The sequence below is a fragment of the Pseudopipra pipra genome, chromosome 27 (assembly GCF_036250125.1).
Source record: "Pseudopipra pipra isolate bDixPip1 chromosome 27, bDixPip1.hap1, whole genome shotgun sequence".
NCBI classification, from domain to species: domain Eukaryota; kingdom Metazoa; phylum Chordata; class Aves; order Passeriformes; family Pipridae; genus Pseudopipra; species Pseudopipra pipra.
The window spans coordinates 178,576-192,403 of record NC_087575.1 but is presented as its reverse complement, the minus strand read 5'-3'; the positions used below and the strand labels follow the sequence as shown (position 1 = coordinate 192,403).

Genomic DNA, 13,828 nt, shown 5'->3' with positions numbered 1-13,828 from the left:
GGGTCATTTTGCAATTCCATGTGCTGTGGGATGTTCCAGGGAACTCCAAGCATGGTAAGAGTAAAAACGACCAGGTGATTTTTTTCTCCAGGAGTTGTGTGCAGCAGGGAAAAGCAGCAACAATGCATTTTTACCAAAAAAATCAAGTAACATCCAAGCAAATGGAAAAAGGAAGTTCCATTCCTCCTCTGATTATGATTCTTAAACAAACAGATGCAGATAAATGTTTAAAACAACCACTTTCCCTGGAATAGAACAGGCTACACCCACAAAATGCATGTACAGGCTTTGATGGCAAATACAAATGAAAACCAGAGTTGAAGCTTCAGTCCATCTTATCCCAAAGCCACTAGCACAATGGGAATGTCATAAGGAAAACAGAGCTACAAATGGCTTCACTGTGATTTCCATAGAACTGTAAGGCATAAAACTTTCTACAGTTAAATTTGATAAGTTTTTTAATGTGGTGAGTTCTAGAAAATCTGATCCCCCCCCACCTGATTACACTGTCAATAAAAATTCTTCTTTAGAAGACCACTTAATGAATGCTTCCTGTTGGACTTTTCATTTCATTTGGGCCTTAATTCTTCCCAAAGAATGGTTCAGTGGCATTAGGAAATCTTCAAGAATACATCCAAATGGGAACAAGCAATGATTTTCCATATAATATAGGAAAAATTAGGATTCCCCCAGTATCTGTCCCACCTCTCCTCAACTCCCATTTCAGAGGGAAATGAACTTTCAGCACACTCAAAAAGTAACTGGAATTCTGTAATAAACCCAAGATACTGAGGGCTACAATTAAGGACAGACAAGTCAAGAAGAGCTCTGCTGCCAGAAGAAAAGGCTCCAATTCCCTCTATTCCCTCACCACATGCTCCCATCCCCTTGCTCAATTCTCTGCCGCTTTATTAAATTAATTGGCTTGAAGAATAAGTTAAATTTAGGTTTCCAAAATAAATTCAGTCTTATATTGCACACTGTGCATTTTATAGCCAAAACATGCAGTTAAGACATTTTTCCCTGATGAAAGGAAAATATAAGTTTATTAGAAACTTCTTCAGCGTATATGGAAAGGTTCGATTCTCTTGTTTGAGAGTTCATAAAATAAACAAAGCTTTGATTCACTAGTCCCAATTTGACCCAAATAATAGTTCCCAAATGTAAATTCCTTTTTAGGATTCCAATCCTAAGTAAATTGAACAGTCAATACAAGAAGGCAAAACTCCAAGTCAGGGAACTATATTTTAATTACTAGATTTAGAAGAGGATGAAAAAGTTAGGAGTATCTTAAAAAGGAGCTTATATTTATCTTCCCACTGGTTTTAAAGAAATTGCTCTTCACTAGAGATGATCTCCCTTATCCTGGAGATATAATTAAAAAACCCAAAAAACCAACAAAAACCACAGCATAATCTGAGAGTTAAAGCAACTGAATGTCTCCTGAACTGTTAAAAATCAGCACAAACCACAGCTTGGGGCTGTGCTGAAGCATCACTGCACCATGGAAGGACCCAGCCTTTGATTCCTCTTCTCTAGAAAGCTACAAACAGTGCCAAGTGTAATCAGAATTATTGGAATTGAGCTCTGCTTATTAGATCCTCAACCAGGAACCCTGGAAACAGCTGAGATTGAGCAGGAAGCATCTGAGGCTCAGAGCTGACCCATGACAACCTTCCTCTCCCCAGCCCATGTGACAGCACTTGTGCTGATACCAGATTTAATTTTTTAACTACACTGGCTCAGTATCATGTCTTTCGTTTCCCAGATGTTCGACAAGGTAATATCAAGCATCATTTAATGTCAAATCTCCTTTCCTGGTACAGCTATAACTCCATCCTTCAAAGCCTAGAAATTGTGAGCAAGGAGCTAAAATATTAACAACAGTTCATCTGTAAATCACTTAGAGATTTGAATACAGATTAATGAGCCAACACAGAAACAGTAAAAAGTGTTTCCAAGTTCCCTAAGCATGCAATAATAAAATTATGAATCCACCTCCACACCACCCTAATCGTGCTCACCCCTCTGTGCTTTAACCCCTTGAACTTTTACAGAAGGTCAGCTTAGAAACAGACACAGTTTTACACCACTAAAATGAGGAAGTTCTGACCCAAAATGCAACCCACTTCTACATCATGAAGGTTTTTAGTCAAGAGTACATGTTCAACTCTGATGAGGACTCAGAATAAAACTTCAAAATCAAACAGAACATTCTCAAATAGTTTTGGCACAATGCAAAAAATCCCCCGAAACATCCATGTAAGAAAAATTCCCTTGTAGCACTTTAGTTCCCTTCAGTAAAACCCCAAAGTGAGTCACCACGGATGGATTTAGACGTGACCAACTCTGGCAGGAGCCTGCAGTAACTTCCACAAAGCAATATAAGCTTTCTGTGCATCGCTCCCCAGGACTAAGGTTTGACTTTTTTTTTTTTTAAATTAAGCTTAGTGACTGGACTGGGAAACATGGAACTTGACTGTCAGCGGAATCCACTCTGCTGAATCCAATCAGGGTGACTGGATTTCACTTCTTATGTTCTAAACCCACCATAGTGACACTTTTTAATGCACTCTGGATTTACATGAATATATATTCAATTCTGAAAGATACTTTAGGATTCAGATGTTTCTATTGTTTACATTTAGTTGTGAAAATCTCTTATCTTTTATATTTGGGAGGAGAGGCTTACACTGAATCAACTCTGACTGACAAACACCCTCAGAGAAGCAGATCAAGAAATTTCTGAGAATTTCATTTTAGACAACATGTTAGAGTCTATCTGGCAAGTCTGCAAGCTAAGCTTTCAATCAGTCATCAGATTTCCAGCTAACAAGACTATTTTCTCACGCAAATCATTCCTAAATGCTCAGTGGAAGTCTGAAGTAGTTGTGGTACTTAAGACAACAATCTTAGAGTACGAAATCACAAGTATCTCCTCATGAACATTCCCAGATAAACACAACCCTGACCTGTGGCTCCACCAAAGTTAGGAATTTGAGTTTTGAACCCTGAGCAGACAAACAGGCACACAGGGTTTTACATCTCTGCCTAGTTTGACACAGCTGTATCACGTCTGCAGAGGAGGATATGAAACAGTTAAATTTATCAAAGGCAGCAAGATCAGCTGATCAAACAGGGCTTTCCACAGTGACCCCTTCCTGTTTTCTGGTTAAAACTGTAAAGGTGAACTCCAGCAACCAACAAGCCTCAATTTTACTTCTTCTTTCAAGCAGCAGAAAGCAAGGCAAAAAAGAACTTGCACATATTCCTTATTCTTTACAGAAAAGCTCTAAAAAAGCTTAAACTTCTTTTTATGAGAGTGCTGTTACATTTGAAACTATTTAAACCTAAAAATTACAATGGCTGCATTCAAGCTCTTTGCTGTTGAAGATTTTATTAGGGTTGACCTTTACATCCATCCACACTTCCAGAGTTTTTCCTTTTAGAGAATAAAAGGGAGAGGCTGAAGCCTAAGAGATCAGTTAAAGTTTGTCCTGCTGTTACCTAATGCAATACCAGCTGTGCCCTCTCTTCTCACATGTTTAGTTTTGCTTTCTTTTGGAAATGCTGTAATAATTAAAAGCCTAAACACTTTCCCACTTTCTCCTCAACTGACAATGATGCTCTCTTCCAAACAGTTGTAGAAAGGAAATAAATCCCTCAAAAAGTGAGTTCAGAAAAATGCTGCAGGACATGCTCACACACAAAGGCAGGATCACACTAAGCACTTGGTGTTTCAGTGGAACAATCTTTATAAAAACATTTGCTGACAATTCTATTCAAATGCTATCAAAGCTTTCAGATGGAAAACACAGGTAACCTGTGTCCCAGAATATGAGTGTTTAGTGGTGGGAATAAGTCACATATAAATTACAAGCAACAGGAAGTCAACTGAACAGAAGGACGAATTAAGGAAAAATCAATTAGAAGCAGCTGGGTAACACTGCCAAACACCACGGCAGCCCAGTGACATTTAAGCCTAAACCAAGTGACAAGCCTAAAACCAGTGACATTTTAAGCCTAAACCAGGTGGGTGACTCAAAAGCAACATTCAGCAGCAGTTATTTGAAGTTTTCAAACCCCAATTTTCACAGAAGGCAGTTTGAGCACAGCTTTACCTCCAGGACTGGTCCAGCTCCCAGGATGGTTCTCTCCACACCACTGGCGTACCCTTTCTGGCTCAGAGCCGTGAGACAGTGAATTAAAAAGTTTGTGCTTTGGGTTTTCCCAGATCCACTTTCACCTGATATAACAATGCACTGATTCACGTGTTTTTTAAGCATTGTGTGATAGGCCACATCGGCAATGGCAAAAATATGAGGCTCCAACTTCCCCAGCTGATGATTCTCGTACATCTTGACATATTTGGGATTGTAGATGGGCAGGAACTTGAAGGGGTTAATTGCAATCAGGATACTTCCTGCATAAGTGTAAATTCGGTGCTTTAAGAAGCGGCATTTGAGATTCTCCAGGAGTGTTGTCTCTGTCAGGTTGGGGAGATTGCACAAGTCATCAAAGTCCTCCTGGTGCCAAGGAAGAAAGCCCCGTTCCACCAACCTCCGAGCATCCGTCTCCTTGGAGAGCAACTGCATCTGCACATACTTGATGGTCCCATCAGTGTTCCTCTCTTGCAAGAGAAAGTAGTAGCCATCCTTCTGTGGATGCTCGTCCTGAGCACGACGAGGCCAAAGCAAAACCCTGTGAACAGGAGAATCATTTATATCAAGTACCCATTCCTCTCCTCCAGATTCTTTCACCTCCACAAGCACATAATGTTTGGAGACATCCAAGTTTAAGATGCTGATCACGTCCTTGATGACATCTGATGATGTGCTGTCCTTGGTTGCTGTCACTTTGCAGCAGGGAGCACTTTCTGTTGAGAGTTGGGGGTAAATCTGAAGGTTATAGGCTGCCTTTGCCTGGCAAACTGCACTATCAGCATCTTTTAAACTCATTCTGTCCCCAAATGGGCTTCCGTCTTCCACCCCTGCTTAGTATGGAGTGCCCATTGTCTGAAAAAAGAAAAAGGAAAAATGAAAAAATCAGGTGTTAAAAAGTGTGTACAAGATGTATTAGGTATTTTCTGGAGGATGAGAATACAATTATTACATAATTAAATTATTAAAAAGCAAATGCACTATCTGTGCACATCAGTAATATTATTCCAAGCAGCCTGTTTGACATATCCCATGGAATGGATAACTGTCACAATACTTATCCTCCTTTACTTTTCCTTTATTCCATGCCACCCCTTCTTCCCTGTTCTGGCAGCAAAAGCATTCATACAGCCAAAACAAAATCAACCAGGATATACATCCAAATTAAAACTTCCGTGTTTGCCCAGGTTAGTTTTAACCCAGACACTTTCCCTGTCCTGGTTCACTGTATGGCTACACGAACATTCATCCACTCTCCCACACAAACTCTCCCTTAAAGCTGCACAAGCAATGTGATGTAGCAAGAGGGTTTGTGGTCACTTCCTAATTCAGCAGTGACAGTTCAGAGCAGCCATGACCTATGGCAGAGGGATCAGTGCATGGGTGCAAGGAGGAAGATGGTTCTGACAGAGATCCACCCTTTTTTTTTTTTTTACTCTTTTCCCCCAGATAACCTCTTTTCATGGGAGGGTACAAGACATCCCACTCATCTTGAAGGAATCAGAGGCCAGAGCTGAGCAGAGCTCAGCTCCCTCCGACAAATCGTAGAGATTTCTTGGACACACATCACTTACACAGACTCATTTGTGAACCACATCCTTGCTAAAAGTTCATAAAAGGTCTGAACCTGCCTTTTATCTTCCATTTTAGGCAACAAAGTAAAACTAGTCTTATTGCAACTACTTTTCAGCAGTAAACAAGATCCGAACCCACTTCATTCACAGGCCTTTATACCCCATCACATCAACTCCACCCTCAGTGGGTTTAGGAACCTCATCCATGAGTCTCTAAAAATCATTTGGTGTGATTGCTTTTTGCTCCTTTCAGCCTCAGTGCAGGCCAGACATCTAACTCCTATCAACTAACCGAACAACAGCCTTAGAATCAACTTCTTCCTCACTGTTAAGTTAGAAGTCTCCAGACTCAGTTACCGCCTCTGCCTTTTCCGATGATTTTTCTCTCACCTGAAATTCGGTGCCTCCAGATCACCAGGACTAAGTTTACTCGTATTGCTTTAGCTCAACACTTTATTTGCTCATCAAGGGGTACTAAAAGGAGGGGGATAATAAAGTACCCCTTTGTTTTAAGTCTGTAAAGCTTCATATCCAGAATAGCAGTTCAATTTTTGTTTCAAGAACAAAGTGTTATATTTATACATTTACATGCCAAATACATTAAAGACAAAAAAAAAAAAGAAAGAGGAAAGAGGCAGAGAAATGCCAAAGAAGTTACTTTTTGCCACTAAACAACTGCACGGGAACTTGTACAAGGCCACAGAGAGTAATCATTTCAAATTAAAATCAGCAGAGCTGGAGGTATTTAAGCTGCCACTTCCACTGCAAGTAATGAATCACTTCACAGAACATATGACATAGTTGTGCCTCATGAACAGCCTCTGAGAAGGGAGTTGTGTTTAAGGGAACACAGAGCTCACAGAAGACACCATTAGATAAGCTGGATCATTTTTAGTGGCTACTCATCAAAAGGAAGGCTGAGCAAGCCACAGAAGGCAAGGCAAACCACAGCAAATCTCTGACCAAATGGTGTGATCCACCCAAGAATGTTTTTTCCACATTAAATTTCATTCTTTTCTCATTAAGGAGGGCTGATTGCAAGTGCTGGTCATACAGAAGGCTGGAGCAGTGAGCTCCAAGTCCCTTCCTCATTTCCTGTAATTATCACTGACCAGCAAATAAGTCTGAAGTATCTGTGAAGTGCAAGTGTTAAGCTTTCTTAATCTATAAAAGCTCAGACCTTGACATACAGTAGAATCTACAGCAAACTGTTGCTCATGGGGAAGATCAATCTGGAGCTCAGATAGAAAAGTAGAACAACAGCGAACATTTTCCTCTCGAGTCACTCAGTTCAAGGGGGACAGCCTTTTGCAGACTTCCTTTTTCCACCCCCCAGCAATTAGTTTCAGACATACAGTCTGGTAAGATAGAGGAAGTGCCCTCAGTAACCATTATGGCCAAAACAGCTCCCTAAAAAACGTGGCAGCAGCTTCTTGCCACCACAGAAGAGCTGGACCTTGGTGCTGACCCGTGACTTTACTAACACACATTTCCTAACCTTGCCTCATGTCAGCCACCAGAATGTGGTACATTGCTCAAGATCCCAGCTCATACTTTGGAAAGAGGAAACCAGAATGCAGATGCCACTGCTCTGCAAGTGACAAACTCAGGGCCCTTACAGCCAGCAGCAGTGTGACAGTTGGGAGGGTCTGCCCAGGTGTGTACAACTGGAAAATTCAATTCTTCTGTCTGAGAATGTCTAATCATTACAGAGGTTTGAGGAAAACCTGCTGGTCTGCAGCTACTTGTGATTTCCTTAGTGAGAATATCAAATTTATTTGATGACAATACTGCTCTAAAAGAGACAGACCTCGGGCTTCACACTAAACAATAGTTCAAGCCACAAACTAGAGTATAAAAGCAGAAGAGCATTCAGTGAATAGATTTTAAGTTGATTACCTAATGAGTTCCAGTATTCAGCTAAGGACAGGGTATCTTCAAGTAACTGGAGGATTAGTTCCTAGTGAAGTTACATTCCTGGCATCAAAGTAAACATTTTCATGATGGTTCTAAAAGAAAGAAAAGAGTTACTGATAAAGAGATATTGAGAAGGCAGCAAGTAATCAAGAAGTTAAATCAATTATATAGGTCAGTCGTACAGGAGCAAGCAAATAAATGCTAAACAAATTTCAACTCAGTTTACAGATACATAACAACAAATTTATCCAAGAAAAAATCCATATGAGAGGGATAGAAGTTATCCTGAAATAGGCCTGAAAACCATAGCAAGCAATTATTCAAACAGTGTTCTGATGTAACACCACAAGTATGACAGGGAATATGATTCCCAGATAACCATAAATTAATATTTTGTTAGGCAGCCATCCTACCCTTTTACTCAGAAGATATGTGACCAATACAGCATCTAGGATAAATCCAAAATTCAATTAAAAGCTGAGATAAGAGCAGAAACAACAACAGAAAAACCTGTTAGAAAATGCCCCCCTTAGAGCCAAATACTCTCCAAGCCTTGTCTGTAAGGAGCGCACAGAGGAGTCTGTTATCAGAGTCAGTCGCTGCATGGGACCTGGAGTTTGGTACAAGCATCAGTCTGGAGGACAAAGCCACAACATGGCTGGAATTTGAAGCCAAACAAACTCAGGCAAACATAAGACATAAACGTCACCAGAAGGTTAAACTGCACTGCAAAAACTTAACTGACCACAAGGTCTAGTTGCCAAAACTCATTTTGGAAAAATCAGCCAGTCCTCAGTTACAAATGGGCCTCACAATTAGAAAAGTTAATTAGGTACCATCCCCTCATTTATGTCCAGAATGGTCTGAAGATATGATTGCAAAGATTCCTTCTAATTTTATGGGGAGAAATTTTAAGCAATTGAAATAATTATTCAATGTGATTGGGTCATCAAGGAAGCACAAGCGCAGGCAGAGAATACTGGGAGAAAAGCAGAAATACAAGAGAGAAGGTAATACTGAAACCATGCAAATCCTGCAGCCCAACCACCTCTGCTTGGTTCTGTCTGTAGATGGAAATTCTGCAGTTACCTCAACCTCTTTCAATACTCTTTCTTACAAGAAACCCCTTTCCAACGCATGGAGGATAAAAATCTGTAGCTTTACTTTTTGCTCAGACAATTTTAATAGAAAAACCAAAAATTCCAATTCTATATGATAATTTTGATGGTATTTTATAAGGGTTTTCAAGACTCCAATTAATTTTTTAATAAGCCAACACTGTTCACTTCATAACATAGCAGAACTCTAGCAGAGAATTTCACCCCTATCAGCGCAGGGGATCTGTTTAGTTTAAATAAGGCCATATTTTGAAGACACATATTTAGTCAGTGAATCACAGAGAAGCTAAAAAGGGAAAGCTACCATTACAGCAAAATTGTTGAGGATGAACTTTATAATATTCCAGTTCTTCCCATTTTCAGTGCTGCATTCCTCAAATGGAAAGGTTCAAGCTTCTCCCATTGTTCACCACGTAATTTTCAACGCAGAAGGAGAAATGGATCACAGGTACTTGACCTCTGATATTCTTAAACACCAGAATTGCCAATGACCATCCCCAAAAGAGGCTGCTCTGTCTGATCAAATTGAAAACATTTAGCAATTTCAAAAATATCCATTTATTACCCATCCTTGATTTCCAAAGCAAGGAATTTCCAGCAAAACAGGCTGCAGAGACACCTTAAAATTTCCACAAATAACTATGCAGTGCAGGTAAAGCAAAGATTCTTGTCCTACCTCATGTCATAGGGACAGAAGGTGCTGTTAGTTAAGCAGAATTAATTTTAATTTTTCCCAATACTCCAGGCATTTATAGATTACCTGAATATTGCTTAGTAAAAACACTTCAAGGCTTTCCTTGGTTACAAAAAATTCCAGTGGACTAAATTTTACACCCTTGGGGTTTTTTTAACTAAAAGCCCTTGGCTTTTTCTACTCCAAAGGGAGGAGTTCTGAATGGAACATGCAAAATTACAACACATTTGCAACTACTCTTTGTAATCAGCCCTGGCAGGGAACTTACTGCCCCAGAGTGCCTGGCAAAGGAGAAGCTGGGCTGCAATGTATAACATAGGAAAAAGGCAAAGAAATTACCTTTGGTACAGGCAGTTCCTCCTCAGTTACCTGCTCCCTGCAGAGAGATCCCAACTCAGACCCTCAAACCCCCCCAGGTACAGAGACCTTCCTCCGAGTGACTCAATGCACAACCTCACCTGAAGACAAGGATGCCTTATTAGGCTTTACAGTGACATTAAAAGTCTATTTATGACATGTCACTACCTTATAATAAGTGCAATGTCAGAGTTACAGATGTACACGTAAGTATGATTCAGAGGGAATGAAAACATGGGCCTGTTGAGGAAACAGGAATGAAGGCAAAACAACTTTACTTAGAGGTAAAGAACATAAACCAAAAGAATCTTGGAGACTATTCTACCACCTTTTGTAGCTTTCTTAATTTTATCCTTAACAGCATTACAGCTGTCAACAAAGGAAGTCAAAATTTCACTGTTCTAATGCTGCATTTACACCGATGAGAAACTTTTTAAAGAAACTTCGGGTTGAACTTTCATGTGAACAGAACATATACATGTCAAAAATACCTTTAAAAACACTTTTATTGTAAAATATCCTTGGTCTTTAAAGGAAGAGCAGATTTTTTTAGAGTCTGCATTGAGTTTCATTTGGTAATCAGAGACACACAATACAATAAAGCCTCAATAAAAGGAACTCCACAAGCCACGCTTAAGTCACTTGATACACCAAGAAAACACAATATACTAGACACAAAACCTCTGAATTTTCATTTTCTGAAATAAAGACATTTCTAGTCCTTTCTATTAAAAATATAAATTCTTATCAGCATCTCAAGCTTTATTTCTCCTTGGTATTTGCATAAACAGGCCTTGTTTCTTAGAAATGTGATAAACTCCTTCAGCCTTCAAACTTGCAAAAAAAAAAAAAAGTTCTGAACCACAACCTTTTCGTTGAATCAGAATTTTTCACTCCTTCCCTTGGCTGTTGGGACAGCCAATACTGTTGCATTTCTTAGGAATTTTTCCTTTTTCAATGCCTAGGATATGCAAATGCTGCCTTTTGACCTTCTAGCTGGCAAAGGCCATACTGAACTATGTGCATGTGAGTCAAACAGTTATTCAGACATGGAATTATTCAAGAAGTCTAATGTTTGAATCACTAGCGGTCAGAAAACTCTGCCTGTACAAAGCATTGCTCTCTAGGTGAAGCTCATTTAAATTTTTCATCAGCTGCATTTACTCTTCCTCAATTATTCAGTCCTGTAAGTGTTTTCCACCGAAAACCCAGACCTGGTAGTCTTCCCGCCGTGTTTGTGCAAACAGCTGCTCTATCACTGCAGAAGCCGCAACATCCAACTTCTGGAAAAGCTTTTTGTTGAGACAAACGTTCAAGTAGGGTTAAAAAAATAAACCAAACCCCAACCAACTAAAACTGTATAGTTCTACAAACACAGTTCTTTTACATTACTGCAGTAAATCCTGAGTCTTACGCTAATAAGACTAAAGACAGAGGAAGTGGCCTTAGATGCATCATCCTGAAAACCAAGATATCAGACTTTAAATGTAGAGGCAGAGAACCTCATCACAGTTCAAAGACAAAATAATCAAGATGAATTCTTTTCTAAAAAAAGCCAAAATTCATCTTGACGATAATATGAATATGCGTTAAAAGTTCCCCAAACTGTTTCCCCTACATTAAATGGATTTGCTCCTGACAAGATTCTGAGTGAGACACTGAGGGCCTACTAAAACCTGATGGATGTGACACCAGCATCCCAAACCAGAATGCAGAGTTACCTCACACTGTTACTTTAGGTCAAGTTCTTCAGCCATGGATTCCAGCTGCCAGGCCTGAAATCAAAGTTCCTAATTACCCATGACAAACTCCTATTTGCAAACAGCTTGGCAGACACTCCGATACCAATCCACCTCTAGGAGTAACGTGGGAGGATGCTGATGACATCTCTGAAAGGCTAACTGCATCTGCCGGAAGCCTGAGATCATCTCCAGCCCTTTTGCTCCACTGCCACCCATTTCCACGAAGTGAAATCAAAGAATACTGAGCTCATTTGCATCCAAAGGACCTCTCACTTTTCACAAATGGGACTTGCAAATAAAGTTGGGTAAAAATTTTGCCTAAATATTTAAGGAGTAGTAGAAAACAAGGTTAAAAATGACACTGGGAAGTCATCTTACATTAGGATCACACACACCTATGTCAACTGTATGGTCAGGAGAGTTATGAGTCAGGGTAGTAGTGTGCTACTTTTAATCTAGAAACATGTAACAAAGGATGTTCTCAGCTTGCGAAAGCTTTACTTTCCAGAGATTGCAAAACCAAGCTTACCAAAAAGCCCGAGCACTACCGACATACACACAGCTAGAGGCATGAATCAATTGGGCAACGATGGTCACCACGATAAAGCACAACCCCAGCACGGCAGCAGCGCTGTCAAAACAGCTGCCCGAAACCAACACAAACAAAACAAAAGAGCTCTGAGAGTTTTAACGAAACATTTGAAAGATGCTGAGATATTACAGGCTGTTCATACTGAGAGTCAGAGGCGGAAAAGCAGAAGGTTGTGTGGTTGAAAGATGGGAGGAACAGGAGGTGGAAGTTAACACCGTGCCCGGCTCAGCGGCCAGGTCTGCCCCGGAGACGGGAGGCACAGTCTGGCATCAGGAACATCCCTTCCCCGGAGCACCTCCAGCTCCTCGGGCTCGGCAGATGCAGAGCGGGTCCAGCAGCACCGCATGTGCCCCCGCACGGTGCAGCCCCGCACCCGGGCACGGCACCAGCCCCGACGGGATCCGCTTCGGGGGCGTCCCGGGGAATCGCTCCGGCCCCGAGCTCCGGAAGGCTGCGCAGGAGACCTGCGGCTCTCTCCGGTTTGGCACCGACCCTCAGATATCCCACGAGAACAGACCCCCAGACACCCCCTCGGAACTGCCCCAAGGCACCGATCCCCGCATAGCTTCTCAGAACGGACCCTCGGACACTCCGTCGGAACCCACCCCCGCACAGACCCTCAGAACCAACCCACAGCTCCACCCGCCTGGCACCGACCCGCAGGTACCTCCTCGGAACTGCCCCACGGCACCGACCCTCGCACAGCCCCTTACAACCCCAGACACACCACCAGAACCCACCCCCGGAATCCCCTCAGAACCCAGTCCCAGGCACCCCCTCGGAACTGCCCCAAGGCACCGACCGCCGCACACCCCCCGGCCGCTCCATAGCGATCCCTGCTGCCGCCACTGCAGCGCTGAGTCGCCCGTAGTGAAGAAGGAGGAGGCAGAAGAGACCGGAAGGACGGGAGTAGGAGGCTCGCTGAGCCCGTTACCTGCGCCGGTGTCGAAGCGCGGACGCCCCAGCCCCGCCGTAGCCCCAGGCCCCGCGCGCGCCACTTCCGGGTGGGGGGGCGCGCCCATTCAGAGCCGTGCGCGAATCGCGCACGCGCCGCCTCGCTTAAGGGCCGGGGGGGCGGGGGTGGAATATGTTCATGGGGCCGCGGGTTCGACACCCGGCCAGGGTTATTCCCCTGCCCGAGGCTCCAGGCACAGCTGGGCAGCGGGAGCCAGGTGCTGTCTGTGTGTCTGTCTCGCCATCTGTCTGTCAGCGGCAGTGGGCGGATTCCTGTCAAAACTCAAGAACCTGTGCTGGGAGCGTCGCCGCCCGGCGCTGTGAGAGCTCCCACTGGGGGAGTGGCTGCTGCTCGATGTGTGGCAGCGCTGGGGCAGCGCAGAAGCTCCCGAGCATAGTGTGCTTGGGTTCACTGAATCACAGAGTGTTTAGGGTTGGAAGGGACCTCTGCAGATCGCCCGGTCCAACCCCCCCTGCCCAGGCAGGGTCACCTGGAGCAGGTGACACAGGAGCGCGTCCAGGTGGGTTTGGAATATCTCCAGAGAGGGAGACTCCACGCCTTCCCTGGGTAGCTGTTCCAGCGCTCTGCCACCTCTATGGAAAGAAGTTCTCCCTCATGTTGAGGTGGAACTTCTTGTGGTTTATTTTATGGCTGTTGCTCCTCATCCAGTCGCTGGGCACCACTGAACAAAGTCTGGCACCATCATCTTGCCATCCACC

General features: G+C 42.7%; 1 protein-coding gene across 11 annotated transcripts in view; it reads right to left on the bottom strand.

Annotated features, from left to right (window-relative positions):
• Positions 1–13,247, bottom strand: part of MYO9B (myosin IXB) — a 43,924-nt gene extending 30,677 nt beyond the window's left edge. For 9 of the 11 annotated variants that reach the window (XR_010425331.1, XR_010425332.1, XM_064637038.1 and 6 more), the window contains exons 1-3: positions 13,089–13,247; positions 7,634–7,743; positions 4,122–5,015 (exon numbers count right to left, since the gene is read on the bottom strand). Coding sequence is in view for 9 of the 11 variants with exons in the window: in XM_064637038.1 (XP_064493108.1) it covers positions 4,122–4,958 (837 nt within the window). In the remaining 2 variants the exon portion in view is untranslated. The remainder of the gene's footprint in view (positions 1–4,121; positions 5,016–7,633; positions 7,744–13,088) is intronic. The other 2 variants (XM_064637037.1, XM_064637034.1) reach the window with 2 other exon arrangements.
• Positions 13,248–13,828: the final 581 nt, after the last annotated feature.